Raw genomic sequence first — 22,671 nt, forward strand, 5'->3', positions numbered from 1 at the left:
CATACTTCTGAGTGATACCATCTCATGGTCAATAATTTTAGAAGCCTCTCAGGCAGGTATTATTATGCCGCCTTTTGTGGGGAGGGGGAGGGGTACATAAAATCACAAAGAGTGCCCTGTCTGAGCCGCCTATTTTGCTTACCTCAGTTAGCATAAAGTCTCCATTGAAACGTCTTCCCACAGAACAGGGCAACATCCTGAATTTGTAAGAGCTGGATAAACCCTCTCATGTAGACACTGCTATTTTGACTTGGGGGTGCAAAAAACCAGCATTGTGAATGGTTTTTAAAAAGGCCATTGCATACCTGTACTAGTCATTTTGACCCAGCCCATGCTATAAGGGCCCATGGTTAAAAAAATTAGACTTGAATCATAACACTGATTCAACTGAGCTTTGCTTAGGATGCTCTCTAGAGTCTGGACTCTTAAAAATGGGCATGTATCATACAGCACTTTGAGACTTCTACTTTAGCCCGGTTTGTGATGGCTGGTGTGGAGCTGGGAAGTTCCTGTCAAAGCTGAGACTGACCACAAGGTATGCTCTAGTCAGGACAAGTGCAGACTGTCATTGCTACACAAGACAGAGGGGAGAACTCCCACAGCAAGCTGGGTAGCTAGATTTCCAACTACAGCCTGGTCAAAAACGGAGACTGTTCAATTTTGAAAATGTAGTGTTGGAATAGGATCCAGGAGTCTGAGGTTCTGCTGCAGAACCTTGCTGGGAGACCTTAGGCCAGTCATTCTGTCTTTCAAACTTACTGCACAGGCTGGTGTAAGGGAGATGTTTTTTGGACGCTGCTTTGGGTTCCCATTAGGAAGAAATGCAGGATATAAATAAAATATTATTCTAGTACATTTGAATTACTAAAAAACCTTCATTCCAGTTACTTTGTTCAGTCCAACGAAAGATTTGCAGAATGATGCCCCATGTCCACCAGGGCTACCACATGTCCCACTGTCCTGGACAAAACAAATCCTTACAGCCAAGTTTCCATGAAAGGACTGGAAATACAGGAAATGCAAGCTATGTGGTTATTTTGGATGACTGGCTACTAGTTCTTAGTGGGCCAAAAAGTTGCAGCCACTTAGATATGTCATTCTGAATTCCTAGTTTAGATCTGATATTCTATATATACTGTGTTTATACAGACCTGATCTCCAACTACAATTAATTTAGGACTCTGTGCTGGTACCATTAAAACTGCTGGAATTAAAGACAGACATCTTGCAGAAGCCTTCCAACAATTCTTCAGATGTGTTTCAGACAAGACTTGCTCTTGCTGGTAACTGATTCTTGAGGAAAGAAATGTCCATCTTCTTCAATTAACCTCAGGCTTTAGAAGTATCAGGCAAGAGGAATTTTGTACACCCAAAGACATCTGACGGACAACACCAGCATTCTAATCTAGCAGGCAAAGGAAAGGAATTGCATAACCCTTCCTCTTCAACATATGCTCAGAACCATTTTATGTTGCTGGAGAAACAATACATCTTCTAATCCCAAATTTAACTTCCAATAATTGGGACTTTTTTTTAAAGAACCAAAAAGTTGAGCGGGGGGGGGGGGATCATTGAAGTAGCCATGAACTGTACATGAGACTTCACACATTCCACAGTGAAAATGTGTTTTGTCACTGAAATGCCACTCAACAGGAAGCCATAGCTAAACTTGGTTTTCTAGGAAGCTGCTATGTAGAGCCATACCACCACTTTGGCTCCTACTTATAGGCTTCACATCTTCAAGCAAACAGATCAAAACTATAATATGTGAATGAGCCCCAGTGCCAATCCTTACCCCCACAACAAACCATCCAGCCTCTAACTGATGCTTTTTGAACAGTCCAGGAAGTGGTTTCTCTCAAACCTGTTCAGATATATTTCCATACAAATGTTTTCAGCTTGAATGTGCAAATTAAAAACACACACACACATTTACCCCTTTTAAGACTTTTTATTTACATATATTTATAAAGCATTTTCACACAGAGGAATGACAGATGGAACTAGGAGCCAGATGGGGTTCAGGGAAATTGAAAGGTTAGAGTGAGTGGAGCTGTGGAAATACCCTGGGCACAACAAAAGCAAGTGTTTTTCTTCTCTTAAAACTTTGAATGTTTGCATGTTCACTATTAACAGCAACCCCTCCCCCACACACAGGGTATTAGAACCAGTTCTAAGGTTCTCTGTTCTGGAATACATGGCAGCTCATAGAAGGACAGCAGCCAAGCAGAACTCTTCACAAAGGCACTAAGTCCTATGTTTCTTTGCACAAAAACAGAAATCAACAAAAATATAATGTATTACAAGACAAGACAGGCTTTTCATCTGTTGTCCCAGTTCTATTAAAAATGTCATCAGACTTCTAGCAAGAGACTGCTACTGTTTTCAACATTATAATCTACCCCAGACTGCTTCTTTCTACATAGCACCAAATTGCCAAATCCTGTTTCTGGGTCACTCTAGAACCCAGCTTAATTACTCATTGTTATGCAGGGAGAGGTATCGATGGAGAGAGGGCTCCCCTCATACAGCTCCTATCAATGGCAGCTTGGCCACCTGTTCTCAGATAATGGGGACAGTTCTGTCCCCTACTGAAAAAAACCAGTGCATCATTCATGTGGTATGGGAGAAAGTAATCTGGTACACAAAGATGGATCCGATCCTGCCACTGATGACTCAGAAGGGTGCCTTTTGTTCCTACACCTACTGAAGAATGAAGCAGGTAGGCTTGAGCCCACACAAGTTTATGCCACAAGTGTGTCAGTCTTTTAAGAACTCTTTCAGCTCCCCCTCTATGTCTCAGATGACATTCCATTTGCTATGTCCCAACAATCTCATTGGGAGAGACTGAGCCAGCCCTGTTCTGCCTATCCCATCCTACTTCCATTTTCTGATGTAGTGATCTATGATCCAACCTTTGGGGACCAGGCTTTCAAAATACCCCAGTTCTTCAACTGGTCAATTGTCCAGCAGGAAGGGAAGCTGTATTCATACGCAGTTACTGGGCCTGCCCCTGATCTGATGACAATAGCAGGATTAGAAAGCCAGCTACCCCTCTGAGTCTCAAATCATGCCCTAAATTGAATGAGAAACCTCACCAAGTCATAGTCCAACCTTAGCTCTTCTTTGCCACTCTGGGAGGGAGTACCCCCTCTTCCTTAAAACATGACAGCATTTCAGTCTCTGTCTTTCAGCTCGTAGCTATAGACTTTATATTTAGTGAGATATTTAAACTCTCAGTTATGTGAACATAGCTTATACATATTCAGATAATTGGTCTGTCCAGATCGGTTGTGTCTACACTGCCACAAAGGGACTCTCCAGGGCCTAAGGAAAGGGTTTTTTCACATCAACTGATCCTTCTAACTGGCAATGTCAGAAATTGAACCTGGGACTTTCTGCACAAAAATTGGACACTACCACTGAGCCACAGCCCCTTTAGTGACAGCAGGTCTCAATTCTATATGGTACGGCTGAAGGAAGTTCACACACAACACAAAATTGTGATCTATAAGCAATCCCAATATGCTATCCTTCCTTTTATTCTCTCATATACTGTATGGTTTTTAGACCTCCCTCCAACTGTTTCACAGTCTTACTTTTTTTTACAATAGTGATAGGAACATTTATAACATATGACTGCTTTGCAGTCAACAGCTGTAATTAAAGAGACTATGACTAACAAGATGCAGGTAGAATATGTGCTCCTTAACTCCTCTCAGGGTTCCTCCCTTGCTTTACAATTGATGTGACTGGCATCAGCCAATAAGACCTTATCAGAGCAGGCCATTACTTTCTTACCTGTTGGGAAGCCGTTTGACCATGGGGACAATGAGAGCTGGGTTCCACTCTCTTCCCTTGACCACCAGTCACCCGTGTCAGAACCAGACTGACTGTTTGGAAACACATGGCAACTTGTAAGAGGAAAACAGGGGAGCTGTTCAGTGGTATCAAGCTTTGTTTCCTTGCTCAAAACAGAAACCGGCAGAAATACCATCTCTGATACTGGGCAAGGCTGATCTTCTGTCTTTAAACCAGTTCCATTCTTGAAAAAAGCCACCAGCTATCGAGCTGCCAAAGTCAACTGATGATCTAGCTGGAAGGAAAAGATGGGGCTAGGACCCAAAAAAGCCCAAGCTGACTCCTGAGGCCAAGAAGTAATAGGCAAAGCAGAACTCTGGTTGCCCTGAACAGTCTACATAGCTCACAGCTATGTAGCTACATAGCTACTACATAGAAGAGACATCCAGCTGGAACTCCTGCAGGTTCCAGCTGCAAACATCACGGGCAAAGGATGAAGCAACCTCTGCTTCCTTCCAATAAAGCTGTTTTCTCCTACTGCCATAGAGGCAACAGTTAAAGCAAGAGAGAGACTGAAAAGGTTTCAGACAAGGCTGTTTATGTTTTCAATCAGCCTGGACCAAAACTCAGAATGACAGTATCTCAATATTACTGCCTTGTTGCTAACAACATAATTGATGCAATTAGTAGCAAATTAGCTCTACAGTTGGCAGTAGTACAGAAACACTACAAACGCTGAAAGATAAAAAGCCTGAAGGCACCTCTGTTCCCAATGGATAAACTGGATAACTAGAGACTAGGGTGGATCTGTTCAGACCCAGAGAAGTCAGAGCTACATTTGCTTTTCTCCCTTCAATGCAAGCATGGTAATTGTTGCAAGAATTGGCAAGAGGACCCGACAAACAGCTTGCAACTCTAAATGTGCTACAGAATACAGCCCCTAATGCTGAAATAGCCCTCTGCCCTGGAGAAATCAATTTCTAGCCTGCAAGGCAATGAAGATGTAAAGAGGGGTCGCCCCACTGCTCTCAAGGTGGGGGCAAGAGCAGTGAGGTCCAGGCTACTGTTGCCTCCTGTGACAAAACATCTTCAGCCACCACTGCTCGGGAGGGAAGCTGAAGGATATAAGCCACTGCCACGGAAGAGAAATGCTCCCTCTCTCCTTCCTCCACAACGCTGGTGCTGTTCATGACTGTGAATCCCTTACCCATAGTGCCATATGATGTACGTTGATCTAACCCATGAACAGAACAACATTTAAATAAAAATAGTAAGCTCTTGCAAGCTTCATCCCACCCCCCTTTGTAACTGTTCCCATGGTCAATCCTTCAAGCAAAGTCTGCTAAATAAACTTAATTTGCACAATTTATTGCGATAGCAAAGCTGCTTTTGTACATCAGACCTGGGCACTCCTGCCAAGGTAGTAGCAGGCATGCAAACTGCTGCTTTATAAATTCAACCTAGCAAGGGTTATTAGCAGCAGCAACACACACACAAGCATGAATGCAGTACAATCATTTGCAGCACTGTCGCTCAGCCAACTCGTTTGAGACAGTCAAATCCAGGAGCGCTAGACTTAGAACAGAGGAAGCGGGAAGCTTCAGTCCCACCTAGAGAGTACACTGCTGCAACACACTTTCATTGGCCAAGCTATTTGAACATAGCATGGACCATCCCCTCCCCCCCACCCCTTATAAAACTATTAACAATCCAGACAACCCTATTCAAGTCACCTTCGGTTATCCCTACAATGACCAAGAATGCCCTGGTGGTTTTAAATTATCCAAAATAATGTGTCCTTTTCTAGCACCTTATGGTATGAAGAATCTCTGCTCGGATTTCAGCATGAACAAGTCTCATGTCTTAAGATCCAGAAGATAATGCTGTAAGGTTCAGGACTTCATGTGGGCGAGCCCAAGGCTCATAGCCCACTACCATGGCCTGAGGCTTGCTGAGGACAGACTCTGTGCCAATATCCCCACCTCCTGCCCCCCCCCTCCCCGACCTCAGAGTGCTGTCTTGTCTGCCACAGAAACGGAAATAACTGGAAGATATCCATGCATCCCTATGGCTGAGACAGAAAACACAAATCATGTAAGCGCTCCCTGACTTCCCTCTTTCAGGCCCCAGCTCCTTGTGCTTCAAGAGAGGCTCCTTCCAAAGTGTGTGCTGCTGACTCATTGCCTCGAGTTTCAGAGTGATCATTTTAGGCAGTGGGATTTACTTTGTTCTTAGTACCTGGAGACCCCAGGACAGCCTGTGGGATCCCAGTCTGCTTCCATTATGTGCCTATGCACATCTTGCATTGCTGTCTTCCACCTGAGCACACAGCAGAAGGAAAACAGTCCCATGTTTCTGCTCAAACTAGAGCAGTAGTCTGCTGTGGGGACAACCATTTTCTAAGAGGTCACAAAAACTGGTTTAAAAGCCTAATTAAAAAAAGGAAGTACCACTGCCTTCTCATGGCATTAAAGTGTGTCCTCGTCATACACAACCCAAAGCAAAATGCATCTTCATGTTGAAGAGAAGCCAGGTATGGCCCACTGGCCAGAAAATAAAGAGGTCACGTTCCACATGCTTAGCCTTGAAAGAAAAGGTGTTGTTTCACCCTGCAGCATAACAGATGTTTATACTGCACAATCTTTCTGCTTCCCTCCTCCACTTCAGCACGGATTTTGTGGAAGCACACCCAAACCTCCAGTGAAGCGGTTTCTTTTCCCCTGATGGGCATTTTCCGCAAGCTCACTCTACTTTCCACAAACATTAACAGTGTCAAAGAGGCACTAGTGTTTTGTTACCCAGTAGCTAGTCAGGAAGATCTGCACAACTCATACTGTGCTCTTACAAAGTCACATTCCTGATAGCATTATCACTAGCACATACTGCATTGGTGTTGCTTTATGTATCTTCCAAAATAGCCAAAGTATGCAAGCAGAATATGAGTCTAAATAGCACCCTTGTGATATTGCTTTTCCCCCCACATTCTGTTCCGCCAAGCTGGGCAATTTCTGTTCTATACAGAGGCTAGCTGCAATACCATATGAGTAGTGATAAACACACTGATATTTGACAGATCAATCCCCCCCCTCGCCATCTTAATCTGGATCCTGTCCAAAGGTTTCACTTTTATTTGCATACAAAAAAATAACTGACTGAGCTCTGGCAACCCTCTTCATGCCTCCTTCCTGTTAGGTTCTTTTAACAAGAATGCCAAATTTTTGAGGAAAAAAAGAGGTGGAAAAGTTATGGTAGAAATTTTAAGAGAAATAAACCATCCTTGAATCCCAGTTTGCAACCTGGAATCTCACAGATAAACTAAAATAAGGCAGCAGGTTGCAAGAGGCACAACGGAAAACCCGCCTAGGAAGGTGAGTCTGTTCCCATCGTAAGCGAGCAATGAACCGAAGAATTGGCCCACAGAAGAAAAGAGGCCACTGGGGTGTCTCTCCGCCACACCAAGTATTGAACTGGCATGTGTAAACTTGTGCGTATACTGGTTAAACTTCAATATAAATATACAAGGAGACTCCCCTCAATAAAAAAAACCAAACAAACATAAATAGATCCTGTTGTGCACTTGCCCTCCCAAGTTTTTGTAAACATTTGGCAATACATATACATACATACAGATTGCTTCCAGCAAACTAATGTGCAAAAACGTGGTCGCCTCATATAGGGGGCGAGCAATGAGGTATATTGCGGCTTGTGTGGGTTACCCGTAAGTTACTTCAGACCCACTGTACAGGGCTCTAGGTAGTTGCAATACCTGTCCTGACTTGGCCCGAATACCCTGACACACACCCCTCCCACCGGCAGAGCGGCTTTGGGTGGAGACAGGGACATCACATCAGGATGCAGCTGCGCTGTTCGCCATAGGAGTTGTCCACACGGTCAATTTCCTCAATGATCTTTGTGAAGATACCTTGAGTCATCTGCATGCCAGAGGAAAAAGAGAGGGGAAAACATTAAGAGTAGGAGGAAAAAAATCACAGGTGACTGAGGAAAATCCCCACTTTTTTTTACAATAAAAGACACTTGAAATTATGCCCAGACATTGTAACAACAAAATTTGATAAGGATCACAGCAAGGTAGTCTACCATTCTAGGAGTTGGGATAGGGACCGCTCCATGGGCACTCTAATTCAAGTAGTCCAATGTGGTTCAGCAGCAGAGCATCCGCTTTGCACATAGAAGGTCCCAAGTTCAACACCAAGCATCTCCAGTTAAAGGAACCAAGTAAGTGATGTAAGAAACCTCTTGGCTAAAACCCTGGAGTTGCTGCCATGTAGAATAGACAATATGGATTTTGATAGACCAGCAGTCTGGCTCGGTAGAAGCAGTGCCATGTCATTTCATAACCTGAAGCAACTCAGGAAAGAAGAACAAGAAACTGGATTTATACCTCACTCTTCACTCAAAGAGTCTCAGAGCGGCTTACAATCTCCTTTCCCTTCCCCCCCCGGAACAGATGCTCTGTGAAAGGCGGGGCTGAGAGAGCTCTTTTAAGAACTGCTCTTCAGAGAACAGCTCTGAGAAAACTGTGATGGACCAAAGGCCACTCAGCAGCTGCATGTGTAAGAGAGGGGAATCAAACCCGGTTCTCCCAGATTAGAGTCTGCGCTCTTAACCACTACATCCAACTGACTCTCAGATGTCTGTGACATCTTCCCCTCTTGATTCAAGTCAGAAGACGTTGTCTGACCTGGTTTTCTTTTGCAGAGGACTCCAAGAAAACAGCACCCCAAGAATCAGCAAGTTTCTTGCCCTCATCAGTCTTCACCTGACGGCTGGAGACACACCAAAGAAAGGAGAGTTAAAAAATAGTATTGCCCTTGCTTTGCATCACTCTAATATATTTTATTGTCCGAGAGTTGCTTTACGGGTCTGGTAATGCAATGAATGATGAAACAGAAATGAAGTCCTGACACTGTTTGCTGTATCCTATATGCAAAAACAGTCTGCACTGAAGAAAGCAACTATTCTGTGTACAATTATTTATTATTTTGCCAAGCATATAATTTCATATATAAACACTGCTCTTTCTAAAAATCAAAATATTCTATTGTTGGACTCCTGTTCTTCATGTTCTTTATACCAAAATCAGGAGCTTCCTCCTATCTCCATCTTTGATTGAAATGCCTTTTGTGTTAAAATTTCAGGTAAAACAATCTACATTCTCCCCCCCCCCTAAAAAAAATGTTGCCACTTTGAAGACAAGATCCCCCCCTCAAAAAAAAGAGACACAAGGTGGAATTTTCAAACAGCCCAGTTCAGACTCATTGCACAATGTGTAGACTCAAGGAACACAGACCACTGAATCTTAAGATAGCAAGCAACAGAGCCAATGATGATGACTGCAGATTTATACCCCGCCCTTCTCTCTGAATCAGAGACTGAGGGTGGCTTACAATCTCCTGTATCTTCTCCCCCCACAACAGACACCCTCTGAGGTGGGTGGGTCAGAGATGTCTCTCACAGCAGCTGCCCTTTCAAGGACAACTCTGCAATAGCTATGACTCACCCAAGGCCATTCTAGCAGGTGCAAGTGGAGGAGTGGGGAATCAAACCCGGTTCTCCCAGGTAAGAGTCTGCACACTTAACCACTACACCAAACTGCCTCCTGACACTTACTACATGGGTCTGTTCAAGGCAGAATTAGACTTTAGAATGCTAGGAATGTGGCAACGTTAGAACCCAAACAGAAGGCAGGAAGTGATACACACACACCATATGCTGTTCATATACTTCTTCACACCTAGGAGAAATTTTCAAACCTTCCACACTCAAGTGCTAAGAAATGGCATGATAGCAACCTCTCCATAAATCATCGCTGGGGACTACACAACATTTTCTTCCATAAAGAAATGCTGCATTTGATCTGAGTGAAACATAATAAAATTGTGTTTGGCCTGATCTTGTTCTAAGAGACAGAGCCAAGGGTAACACCGCCCCCCCATGCCTCGTCTCACACAGCCTGGGTTAGCCACACTCAAGAAGAGACTGAAGTGGCCCCTTCCTGTTTTCAAAGGTCTTCTTACCTTTCTAGCGAAAGATCAGCTTTATTGCCAACAAGCACCACAGGCATCCTGCCAAGAGAAAGGGGAAGTGCTCAGCTTGGCTCCTCCTGTGTACCAAAAGAGGCCTCATCCTTCTCCACTCATCACTTCACCACAACAGCCAGGCACTGTGGGCTCGTATCTCCTGTCTCACCCGGCAGAACAGCTGGCAAAACCAGACCTGGCCCTTCTCTTAGGAGGCACTACATTTTGGAAGGGAGACCCCCCACAAAGGCTCAAGCACCTTCTAGATTTTGCAATGCCCCAGTGATTGGGTTCAAGGCTCAGACAAGACAAGATGGTTGGAGGAGCATTTTTTTTTAATTCAAAGAGAAACTACATCTCCCACCTCTCCAATTCAGACAGCAGGTGTATGTAGTTATGCCAAACATAACACTAACACACGCCTGCATATACATCACTGTTAAGAAAAAAGACCCGGAGAGGGGGAGGGGAAGAGACAATACCAGCCTGCTTTCTTTTGAGATCTATTATCAAAGAGAGTTGGTTTTGACAGGCAGCACTGCATGGAGGGGGGAGGAATTAAAACTTCTTTTCTCTGCCCCCACTCATATTCAGAAGCCATTCCAATCTAAACGATCAGCTACTTCTAGCATTTTACAGATCACAGACCTCCCAACACTGGCCTTAAGAGATTTAGGCAATTGGTAACTTCTAAAATAGGACATGTGGGGTCTCAGGGCCAATTGGAACTGACGTTCTTACCTAAAACCAGGGCTTTTTTTGTAGCAGGAACTCCTTTGCATATTAGGGCACACACCTCTGATGTAGCCAAGAGTTTACAGTAGGCCCTGTAATAAAAATCCTGTAAGCTCTTGGAGGATTGGCTACATAACAGAGGTGTGGCCTAATATGCAAAGAAGTTCCTGCTTACAAAAAGAAGCCCTGACTAAAACCCTTGCCTATCAGTCTTCCTACACATGCTTTGAGAGACTATGATTTGGAAGTGTTTAAAAAGGAGTGGAAGAAATTTAAAAAATATATAGAATTAGAGTGGAACGTAAAAAGACATTGGACAATTTTTTAATATGAATGAGAAGAAAAAGACATTGTATTTTGTTGGGTTTGGGTTACCTTTATATTCGGATTTAAATACATAACTTCGGGGTAAGTCTAATAATGGAGGGAGGGGGGATTGAAAATATCATATGGGTTAGGGATAGAAAAGATATAACTAAACATTGTAACCGTATGTTATTAATAAATTGTTAAAACAGTCCTCCTACACATGCTGAGGCTGATTAGGTTCAGTCATTAATGAGGAAAATGCCCTCTGTACATGCTTGGAGGCACTCAGGGTTTCACATCTTCTGGCTTTAAGAACTGGCATTGCCAACAGAATTCAGGGGCTAAGCCCAAGTCTTAAAGCTTAGGGACAATTTGCAGAGGCATTTTTTTTAAAAAAATTGTAGTGGTCCAATCTGCCTGTGAAATACCTCCAAACCCTGGGGCTCTTAAAAAAAAATCACACAGAGCGTTGAAATATTGCCTAAGAGATTGTAGTTCTGTTCACAAGGAGAAGAACTCCCTCTGAAGGCCCAGCACAAGAGATTCAGTGCAGCCAGAGGCATAAAACCAGAAATTATCAAGGAAATCTGCAGCCTGGAAAATACTGCTAAAACTTATAATTCTCTATAATACATGAAAAGAATAAGCAGGGATTAGAAATCATTTCCAGTTACCATGAAACTGACTCCCTATTAACTGATCATCTTCACAGCTGATAGATTGAATTTATTATATGGCCAAGAGATACTAGAAAGCAATCTAAAAATAAACCGGTTGCTATCAATCAGCAATTTGCTGGAAAATCATAATCTTAATCCTGTCCTGGAGAGAGCCCCAATTCCAATCTGTGGTGACATCAACTAGTCGTTATTTTCAGGAACATACCAAGCACCGTACCTGGGGCTGCATGTGTGATGATTCTCCACTGAAAGAGCCAAGAAGGCTTAGCACCTTTACCAGGGAGCACTAGGAGGTGGCAACAGAGATACCAGCCCTCAGGCACACAGTTACCGAGAAAAGAGTGAAACTGGCTGCTACAGCTCCATTTCCCCCATCTCCTAAATCCCTCCAGAACAGGTGCCAAATCCGCTTGCCTCTTTAGCAATGGCCGACATAGACTTCACAACAAGACTCCCCATGAACCACTCTGCCCCATATCCTCCTGTCTTTCTACAACTCTCCCCTCCTCCATTCCAGAATTATTTGGCATCTTCTAGAACTGTGCTCTACTATTCCCACACCCATCAAATTAGCATTTACCTTGTCCTCCCTCTGCTTTCATAGAGCTTGCTGTGCAATGACTTGACCACCTGAAAACTGCAAAAGACAAGAGAAAACTTCAACTATGACATTTACATAGCGGACACTGAATGCAATTCATACCACCTCCATCATAGATGTGTATTTTTAAGTGTTTTCCCCAAGGATCAAGATATACTCATTGGTAGTAGCTAAATATATTGTATTTTGGCTCTGGAAATGCCTAATATACCCAATTTTTTAATTCAATGGAGTGATCAAGACCCACAAGAGAAGATGTTAACAAGCAGTGCAGGATTCAAGCCATGTGCATCACTAGACAACATGGGAGTTCTCTTTCGCTCACAGTTTCTTCTCTCATTTCCATTCATCACTTTTTTTCCCTTTCAGAACATCACACAAGTTTAAATTTCTTCTCTGCTATATGCCTTTTGTGGAAACAGTTGTAATGGGATTGCCAGTGACTAATTTCCATTGCCAAACATGCTGTCTACCCAAAACTGAACACGTCTCCATTTTAGCTGTAATGAATTGAAAGATTTTGCTGTTTTGAAATGGATCAGACCCTTCTATAAAATGTTGCTTTAAAAAAAAAAGGAACCAAGGGAGTTGTTATTCCCACAGATTCAAGACAGGTGCCATTACAGTGAGCAGAACCAGCTCAGAACCCCTGTTCATGGGGTTGTATTCAGCCTGCAGAATTAATTCTGTGCCATCACAATAATTCTTTAATTTGGTTAAACAAAGCAGGCAAGGAAAATGGAGAGAACTGGGTTGATCTGACTTAGAAAACAACAAAACATGATGGGAACAAGTCAGAAGTTTCTGTAGCATTTGCAGAAAAAGGAAAGAGAAAACAGACATGCAAATAGTTGAAGCCAAGATCCCCCTAGTTGCCTGGCCTCAAATCCACAGCACCTAAAGCTTCTCAAATTTGTCTTTGCCAACTCCCACTATTAAGGGGGAAGAGCTTCTTGGCACGAAGAACTCCAGTAGCCTCAGAGTAATTCCGAGTTTGGTGTAATGGTTAAGTGCGCGGACTCTTATCTGGGAGAACCGGGTTTGATTCCCCACTCCCCCACTTACACCTGCTGGAATGGTCTTGGGTCAGCCACAGCTTTCACAGGAGTTGTCCTTGAAACGGCAGCTGCTGTAAAAAGCTCTCTCAGCTCCACCTACCTCACAGGGTGTCTATTGTGTGCGTGTGGGGGGGGGAGGTAAAGGAGATTGTGACTGCTGAGACTCTGAGATTCAGAGTGTAGGGCAGGATATAAATCCAAATCCAGTAAATCCAATATCTTCCCATAACATTCACAGGCCACGCATGGAACCTAGTTGCCAAGGCACCAACAACATCCTCAGAGCCTCTTACCTCTTGAGAGACGTGACAGAGTACACCAGCACGTAGCCATGGATGCCAATGATAAAAGAGTGAGGCAGGATCGTGTACTCATCCTGGACAAACACAAAATGAGGAGAGACTATGAGTCATGACCATTAAGAGCCATTTTGTTGCAAAGTTAATTGACATCAGCTCATGATCATGCATGCATTGGGAGGTGAAGGTGTGAGGGGAGGGGAGCAAAGTTCAGAAAGAGTACCTTTGGTAAAGGTCAAATTCACAGAGGATCTCTCAGTTCTGGTAAGACTTACAGGCCTGCCTTGTACTCCAGAGAAGGTTGTATTTAGAGGTGAACTATGTTGCATAGGCCAGGCACAGCAGATAGAGAGCATACGTTGGAAAACAGAACAGAAGAGAGAATGACAGCCATCCTTACCTGCCCTGCAGTGTCCACTAGCTGCAAGTGGAATTCATCCTTCCCTACTGACAACATTTTGTTGTAAGCTGGAGAAGGGGAAAAAGCAACACACAGTAATGTTACTTGGCTCCAACTACACTGCTCCACAATTTAATTCCCATCCTAAACTCCACCCCAGTGCCCTGTATGGAGCAACTTTAACCTCCCTGTTCTTCCTCCATCCCAATCTTCATGCCAACCAGGGCCTTGATCTGCCACTAGACTAGCCATCTATCCCTTCCTAGCTTTGCATTCCAACTGGCTCCATTCCTTTTCTCCCCGGCCCATCCAAACCTTCATCTTAACTGGAGAAGAAAAAGAAGTGGAATTCTGGAAAGGGATTTAAAAGGATTTTTCTTCCTTTTGGAAAGCTCTCACCTAAGCAGAAGCATCTGTATACATTTCAAGGGATTCTGTATGTGCACAAAGGATTTGTTTTCTCCCCACCCCCTCCTGTTAAGGCTCTTTACAGCACAGTCATGGCCACCACACAACTGCCAATGTGCTTCTTAAACTGAGAAGAGAGCAGGAGAGGCCATATATTAAAAACAACAACAACAACATTGACACTGGCTTGTAGCTGCGATGGAAAGCAATGCCCGGCTGAAGAAGCACCAGGCAATCACAAAATGGCCCTGTTTTACCTGCAGCAATTGCTACCAGGAGTTACTCAAAGAAAGGAAGCAAAGTAACCGAAAGATGCTTAGTTGTCTCTAGTCACTGCATCAGAGATTGGCAATGCAAGCACTTCATGAAACATCTGATAGAGAAATCAAAGAGGCAAAATTTGACGCTCACACAAATCCCCAGCAGTGGATCTGCACTGAAAATCTGCTTTTATGTTAGCCACCCTCTAGAAAACATTTTGGGCAGATAAACCTTCCGAGGTGTGTGTGTGTTTGTGTGTGTTTCCAGAGTGAGAAATTGAGAAAACAGCCATCCATCCTCTCCCCAAGAACAGTCACATCCAAACACAACAGATTTATGGGGAAACCTGCCCTCAAATAACTTAAAAGGTTTCTCTGCATGAAATGGGTGTGGAGGGCAACCTATCAATTGTCAAAAACAGGAAGGGGCTGTAGTGAAGGGGAGGGGGTCTGTGGCAAGGCAGGAAATGAGCAGAGGTGCAACTTAACCTTTCTGTTTTAAACTGAAAAAACCCCTAGAATCCAAAACCCAAGAAACTTCACATCCCGCTGAAAGAACAGTCAAGACTTATTTGATTCGAACTTTGTTGAAAAGCAAAAAAACCAAAACAACTTTCTATAAGACCTTTGGAGTCAGCTTTCAAATGTTCTAATTTATAGCCAACTTCTCTTTTCCTCCTCCTCTGATTCAGCAATAAAGCACAGTTAACAGCAAGCCCTACTGAAATAAGTGGAGCTTACTTTTAAATGAATGCGCACAAAATTGGGCTGAGCATCCCCTCCCATGAAATAACTCCCAAAGTGCCAGAGAGTAACTAGTCTTTACAGAGCTTTCTATTGTTACTAATTATTCCTGATGTAGGGACAGATACACAATATGATCTTATAGTTTTATTACCAGGGCTCTTTTTGAGCAGGAATGCACAGGAACACAGTTCCGGCTGGCTTGGCATCAGGGACACCCCTGATGCCACCCCTGGCCTAATATGCAAATGAATTCCTGCTAGGCTTTTTCTACAAAAAAACTGTGTGAAACAATGGTGACATCTGGGGGGAGGTCCTAATATGCAAATGAGTTCATGCTGGGTTTTTCCTACAAAATAGCCCTGTAAAGAGAGCCAGTTTGGTGTAGTGGTTAAGTGTGCGGACTCTTATCTGGGAGAACCAGGTTTGATTCCCCACTCCTCCACTTGCAGCTGCTGGCATGGCCTTGGGTCAGCCATAGCTCTGGCAGAGGTTGTCCTTGAAAGGGCAGCTGCTGTGAGAGTCCTCTCAGCCCCACCCACCTCACAGGGTGTCTGTTGTGGGGGAGGGAGATAAAGGAGATTGTGAGCCGCTCTGAGACTCTTGAGTGGAGGGCGGAATATAAATCCAATGTCTTCTTCTTCTTCTTCTTCTTGTTTATTACTATAAGACAATTTGATCAGCCATGGTGGGGGAACAGAAGATATAAAAGGAGTTCATGTACACAAATCATAAGTCACCCCAGGTCTTCCCACACAGATTAAATATGAAATCACCATGGGTGATTTGTGGACTGCCCATCACTGTCAACCGCTGTCTTAAACACATAGTAAGATCATCGCTGGAAATCCTGTTGGTAAGTGCATACTCAAGTGTTGTGCAAAGACATCACTTGAGTTCTAACATTCCCCAGTTATTTGCCCTGAATGGCCAAGAGCCCAGATGCAGCTTAGTAAAGACTGAACTGCAACACTTACTGCTTTCCACCGTGGGGTCGTAGCACTCCAGAAACTCCCCATCAATGAACTGGTGAGCAAGAGAGGTTTTACCTAGAGAGGAAAAGAGGTGAAAAGAAAAGTCTTGATGCAGGTGTGCTCTTCAGATCTCTTGGCAATCAGTAAGTGATATTTTTTTAAGGAAAGAAATTCCTTTTGATGCAAGGTGAAATCAGCATTAACTTACAAATCAGGGCCATAAAGGGGCAGTTAGCCAAGGGCTTATTCTGGAATGAGAGAACACAATAGGAAGGCGCAAGGAAAATTTCCTGTATGTGGAGTAGTTTAAAAACCACAGATGTCCCAGTGACTCCTCTGCGGCTGAAGAACAAGTGATGTAGAAGTACTCAGAATCAGAACTGGGGAAAACCTTGGAAACTTGTCCTGCTGGAAGGAGGGGATCTCGGAAACTAAGCATGGTCAGCCCTGACTAATATTTGGGTGGGAGACCTCCAAGGAATATCAGAGTCATGATCCGGAGACAGGCAATGGCAAACCACCTCTGAACATCTCTTGCCTTGAAAACTCAATGGGTTCACCATAAGTCGGCTGTGACTTGATAGCACTTTCCACCACTCTGAGTCTTTCAGGTAACAACAAGCCAACAATACAAACATTAACACAACAGTTATCAAACACTAGTAGCCAATCTAAAGGCTCCTTATGGCCCGATCAGCAGGGTGCTCCTAAAGGAGATATCAAGGTAATTGAGCTGAAGGTGGACATCAAGGTAATGGCTCCTCTGAAGAGATCTGTACTATCCTAAGCTACAGAGCCTCTCTTACATTTTACTATCTGATAGGGCATGTAAAGATAGGGACATAGGAACTGTATTTTATTCATTTCTCTTGAATCCCTTGCTCAGTGTGGTGCTGTGCTAAAAGAAGAATGCTGGTGAATGCTTTCTTTTTAATAAATATTTTATAACTTTGAATGGTGGTAGTATTTCTCTATACCACATAGACCTCCACCATTTTGAACACACTATTTTAAAAGGAGCGCCAGGGGAGAGGCCAGAAGTTGGCAAGTGGCAATTCCTCCAGGGCTGCATAAGGCAGTAAATGGTCTCCATGGTGACTAGGCACTGGGCAGCAGCAGGCAAGGCCTCAGAACTTGGAAGGGAAGCCAGGAGACCTGACCCTGCCAGTGGGTAATTCCTTGCAAAGGTCAGGGGGTAGCAGTGGTTAACCAAGAGAGAAAGAAAAGCCTCTCCAGGTATTGCGAAAACCTTGGAGGGCAGGGTGGAACAGGCCTTGCAGGCCAGAGCAGGCCTGTTCCACCACAGCATTGTATGGCGGTATGTTGAATTTTATCTTGGAGACCAAGGTTCAAACTCCATCTCTGCCACAGAAGCTTGATGGGTGACCTAAGGATAGTCGCACATTCTCTTTCTCTTAGCCTAACCTATCTCACAGGGCTGTTGCAGTAAAGATAAAATGAAAGAGGGAAGAACAACATCGTCAGCCACTTTGGGTCCCATTCAGTAGAAAAGTGGAATATAAATATCTAAAAAGAAAAAATGGTCAAATGGTATAGAAGGCAAGTATAGAAGGCAAAGCTATGCTCAACTGATCTAAAGTAGAAGAACAAGGGGGGGAGCAATGCAACCCCCCCCCCACCAAAACTAGTTTATAGAAGTAGTGTTTGGGTTTTCAAAAAATTATATCTGGTTGATTACACTAATGAAAACTTATTGTTAAATTTGTAAAAATAAATAAGGGTACTCTTACTTTTTTTCCCCAAAAAAGAATCTGTCAGTTTAAATATATGCATATTCAAAATCATTAAATTCCATAGGAGGGAAGTGATCTTTCTTGGTCCAGTGCTAGAAATCAGCATCTTAAACTCTGAACTCGGTGACATTTTGGAGAAATCTGCAGACGGTTGCAAGATCCTCAGACAAGCTGTATTTGAATACTGGCTTTTTCTGAATTATATTTACTATTCTGCCTAATAAAGATCACAGCAAGGCACACAATGGGCATTCTACATATCTACTGGCAATCACATCTCTAGCCTATATTTGTTCAGTCAATAATAAGACTTTATTTAATATGGAAAACACACCACTAAAGACTAACAGCATATTTGATTTGGCTTAGGGAACCAAGAGGCAAGTTCGTCCTTGAAAATGCATTTAGGAAACACACAGTTTTGGTTACAAGCTCAAGGGATGCATTTGTTGTTTCAGATGAGTAGATCAAAGAATCTATAGACATGTTGCTGAGAAGCAGGAAACACAGAAGCAACTTGGATTCTCCTTTCTCCTACTGTAATGCATGAAGACAATTCATAAACAGAGAAACCATGAACTCCACTGCTAGAACTAATAGATATCACTGTGGATGAGACAAACAAGTCCCAGTTTTCCATTCTGCAGTAGCAGCAGGAACACAAAGATCATTTGCCCACTATTTTGCTTCCCTTGCTTTTGGAATAGGTCAACAACAGGTGCATAAGCTTTCCCTGAATTAGCCAAGCACACACACAAAAGCTCACACCTGTAAACTGTGTGGAAGCACCAGAAAGAAACAGGGACATGAACACACATGAAACTGCCTTATATTGAACCAGACCATTGGTTCATTAAGGTCAAGATTGCCTACTCAGACTGGTAGCAGCTTTCCAAGGTCTCCAAGGCGAGGTCTTTCACATCATATACTTTTTGATCTTTTTTTTAAATAAAAAAATGGAGATGCTGTGGATCAAACATGAGACCTTCTGAATCCCAAGTAGATGCTCTACCACGGAGTCACACCTCCTCCCTGAACACAAATAAATGTTTGTTACACTCAACCTGGTGGCTGTAAGACTTTAACAGCAGGTTAACATGACACAAAGGTCCCCGTTACCTTTCTCTCCTTCGTTACTTTGTTCACAAGCAAAGCTTTGCATTAAGGGTTCACAGAACTGAGCCATCTTTACAAAAGTGTCAGTATGCACATTTAACACCAGCACATAAAGGAGAATAATTTCTAAACCTTCCAGCCTCTTTAACCCAAGTTCTGTCAGCTGATGCTACACTTGTTTTTTATTTTAGCCATGGAAAGTGCATTCATAAACTACCCAATGAAGATTCTTTGATGCAGATAATTATAATTTAAGATTCAGGTCCAATGTCTTAGAATCATAAAATCTGCTCTTTACAAGCCAAGATGATAGGAAAAGATATAAGCTGTCCCCAGGGCTTTTTATATGAGCAAGAATGCAGAGGAACGCAGTCCCAGGTGGCTTGGCATCAAAGGGTATGGTCTAATATGCAACTGAGTTCCTGCTGGCCTATTCTACAAAAAGCCCTGTGTGAACCAATGGTGTTGCCAGGGGTGTGGCCTAATATGCAAATGAGCTCCTGCTGGGCTTTTTCTACAAGAAAGGCCCTGGCAATCCCTAAGGACTCAACAGCAAATACTTTGAAACCTGGACAACTAGATACTTGGAGTGTCTTTAGTCCTTCTCCCATTCCCATAACCTTCTGATACATCCTCTACGGGGTTTGTGAATTGTACTAGCAGCATATCATTCTTTTATAGTGATCATCTGTGCTGCAAGAAAAAGGGGCTATGTATCCAACAACCAAAGTAGATGGAAATTAAATCTAAGTCAAAGACTCAGAAAATTCCTTCTGAATCTCTTAAAGCACCTCTTGCATAGAACTACAGAGGCAGTGATGTTCATTGCTGCAGGAGATAGATCCAAGTGGGCAGCCATGTTGGTCTGAAGCAACAGATCAAAATTAAGAGTCCAGTGGCACTCTTATTGCTGCACAAGAACAGCTAAGCACAACTACATCTACCCAATCCAAGCCACGGGAGCATTTTGCTTTGCAGTTTCTGACACCAGCAAAATTAATAACTCATGAGAGTCTCATACATATTTAGGACCTGTTCAAACAAGGTGCAGAAGGCTGTCCCAGGAGGAACCATTTTGGTGTCCACCTTCAAACCTACCACAAGCAACCCTTCTCAGCCAGACCCACTCTGTGTGCTTCCTGGAGATTTATTAACCCATTCAAAGCACAGAAAAGCCTCCAAGCCTGCACAGGTATATCAAGGTTAACCTCCCAGAACCCTCCCCCATGCCCCATTTTCAGAAGCTGCTGAAGGCAAAATCTAAGGAAATGAACCATGTCACTACCCAGCCCCCCTGCATAGCCTTTGACCCCAAGTAATTTCCTTCCCCTGCATGTGAATTAATAGAAAACAGACCCGAGTGACCTATTGCATTAATGGGGGTGGGGGGGAGAGGTCAGATTAGCAGAGAGCTGTGCATGCACAAAGCTCCCCCAGGAGAAATCAGGCAGCAAAGGTCAGGCAATCCCTGCCCCCCCCCCAGCTACAAGTTTTCCCTACTCATGACCTTGGTTGGAAGGGCCAGAGATCCCCCTGCAGAGGTCCTGCTCCAAAAGAAAAGTGGACTGGGGGGAAAAGTAGACTTATTCTCAATGCCAGCATCTCAACACAGTCCGTTCTGATCCAAGATCAACCCCCCCCCCCAATTTAAATATTAAAGGTGATTTTTTTTTTTACAGCATACTTGCATTTGCAAAATGCCAATCAACAAAGGTCTCTTGGCGACAGCACTGTGTCCTCCCTTGGTAGCAAAACATGGCCTACCACAGAAAAAACAAACACCGGCCAAGTTTACACCCGCTCTGTGGAGCCGGTCACGAGAGCAACGCTTGGTATGGAGGTACGCCCTTTAAGTCCGGGAAGCACAGAGGCAGGAAACTCACAATGCAGAGGAGCACACCCAGTCCCCAAACACGAGGGCCCCTCAAGAGCATCCAAGAGCGAGCCACGTTTCTTGAATTCATCTCTCCTGTCCACGTGGAGGCTCTGTATTTTCTACTGGTCAGAACCTGTAAGGCTGCAGTATCCCAACTCCTTCAAAAGCAGCCCAACCACACACACGTGCAAGGCGCCGGATGCTCCTAGACCGACCTACGTGCAAGGGAGTCTCTAGCCAGAGCGCCTCTCGCGCCCTGGAAAACGTGCAATCTCGGGGGGAACCCTCTGATCGACATCCCCGCATCCTTCCCCGGGACTCCGGCTGCTCGCCGTCTGCGATGCCGCGCGTGCCTCTATCCTACCCACCCAGGGCTACTCGCTACCCGCGCAGAGCCTCTGCCTGCCTCGCGCCCTCCCCACCGGTTCCCCCCGCAGCCTCCACCCACCCTCGCCGCCTCCTCACCACGCTCCCGCCCCGCCCCAGGGCTCCATCTGCACACCCCCGCACTTTGTTCCTCCCCGTTGCACGTCTGTCCACGTGCCCTTCGCAGGACAGGGTTTTCCTCGACTCCCTCCCCTCCCCCGAGGCGGGTTCCATGCAGCCTCCCCAGCCCTCCGGCAGCGTCCTTTCCCTCACCCTCGAGAAGCTCCTCGCCCGCCACGTGCCCCCTCCCTGCCTCCCCGCCCGCACTCCTCCACTCACCCACGGAGCGGTATCCCAGGATCACGACCTTCCGGTAGCGGACCAGCGGCATGGCACGGTCCCAGCGCCGAGCCTCGGGGAGGGGCGGCGGGGCTGGTGAAAGGTGGGGAGCGCGAGGCGGGCGGGCGGGCCGCGAGATAAAGAGCCCGCCGGAGTAGAGCCGCGGGCGCCGCAACTACAAACCCCCACGTGACCACAACACTGGCCTAGAGCCGCCGCTCCTCATTGGCCCGCGGGAAAGAGGCGCGTGCGCGCTCCGGGTTCCTCCGCTCCCATTCATGAAAACGGCCAGGGAGGGACGGGAAAGGCTCGCGTGGGCGCCTTCCAAACATTGCACTACCCGCGCACAGCACGCGGCGGGCTGCCCTCGTCTCAGCTCCTTGGTGGCAGCGGCGGCGGCTCCTTCTTCGTGGCAAACCTCCGGTTGAGATCCTTGGAAGGGAAATCCCCATCTGACTTACTTCTGAGTAAAAGCGGCTAGGGTTTATCTTCACGTTTTGTTTTTACCCGATCGGTGCTCCAAGCCCTAAATTGTCTCTTGTCTTTCATAGTCCATTGTTTCACGTTCGTACGCTGAAGGCTACAACGCGTCTTTTTAAAAACTGGGAGGTTTAAAACAGAAAAAACAGCTGGAATCTCTGTACCCAGAGTAGCATCCACCACGAGAAATGAAACACATGCTTGAGCCTCTTCCAGTTAAATTCATGGGAGGGGACAGAAAGGCTCCTAACTCAGCTGTGAGATAATTGAAATTTAATGGCTAATTCGCTGGAGCCCAGAAGACCCGCGTAAATCAGGGGGCTGCACCCAACCTTGTGCTTTAGAGATTCTTCTCATTATGAAAAGCTACGAAGACACACGATGGTGTCGTTGAAAGGACGCTTGATGGTATTTTTCTGAATAAAGGTCA

The 22,671-nt window shown here is 44.7% G+C and overlaps 1 protein-coding gene across 1 annotated transcript; it reads right to left on the bottom strand.

The window, feature by feature from the left end:
* Nucleotides 1-1,931: 1,931 nt before the first annotated feature.
* On the bottom strand, nucleotides 1,932-22,007 carry RHEBL1 (RHEB like 1). The gene is made up of 9 exons (XM_060252887.1): nucleotides 21,762-22,007; nucleotides 16,314-16,385; nucleotides 13,925-13,992; nucleotides 13,519-13,601; nucleotides 12,147-12,203; nucleotides 9,840-9,887; nucleotides 8,504-8,588; nucleotides 4,061-7,733; nucleotides 1,932-4,015 (listed from the first exon to the last, which is right to left on the bottom strand). The coding sequence occupies exons 1-8, from the start codon at nucleotides 21,811-21,813 to the stop codon at nucleotides 7,644-7,646; spliced, it is 555 nt and encodes a 184-aa protein (XP_060108870.1). The 5' UTR covers nucleotides 21,814-22,007; the 3' UTR covers nucleotides 1,932-4,015; nucleotides 4,061-7,643.
* Between the last annotated feature and the right edge of the window lie 664 nt (nucleotides 22,008-22,671).

This window comes from Heteronotia binoei, chromosome 13, assembly GCF_032191835.1.
Source record: "Heteronotia binoei isolate CCM8104 ecotype False Entrance Well chromosome 13, APGP_CSIRO_Hbin_v1, whole genome shotgun sequence".
NCBI lineage: Eukaryota > Metazoa > Chordata > Lepidosauria > Squamata > Gekkonidae > Heteronotia > Heteronotia binoei.

Excerpts from the sequence above, each read along its gene's own strand:
- RHEBL1 (XM_060252887.1), bottom strand. The coding sequence starts at position 21,813 with ATGCCGCTGGTCCGCTACCGGAAGGTCGTGATCCTGGGATACCGCTCC. Across the intron at positions 13,602-13,924 it reads TAGTGGACACTGCAGGGCAG|GATGAGTACACGATCCTGCC; the intron begins GTAAGGATGGCT and ends GTGTTTGTCCAG. Across the intron at positions 12,204-13,518 it reads TCTGTCACGTCTCTCAAGAG|TTTTCAGGTGGTCAAGTCAT; the intron begins GTAAGAGGCTCT and ends TGTCTTTTGCAG.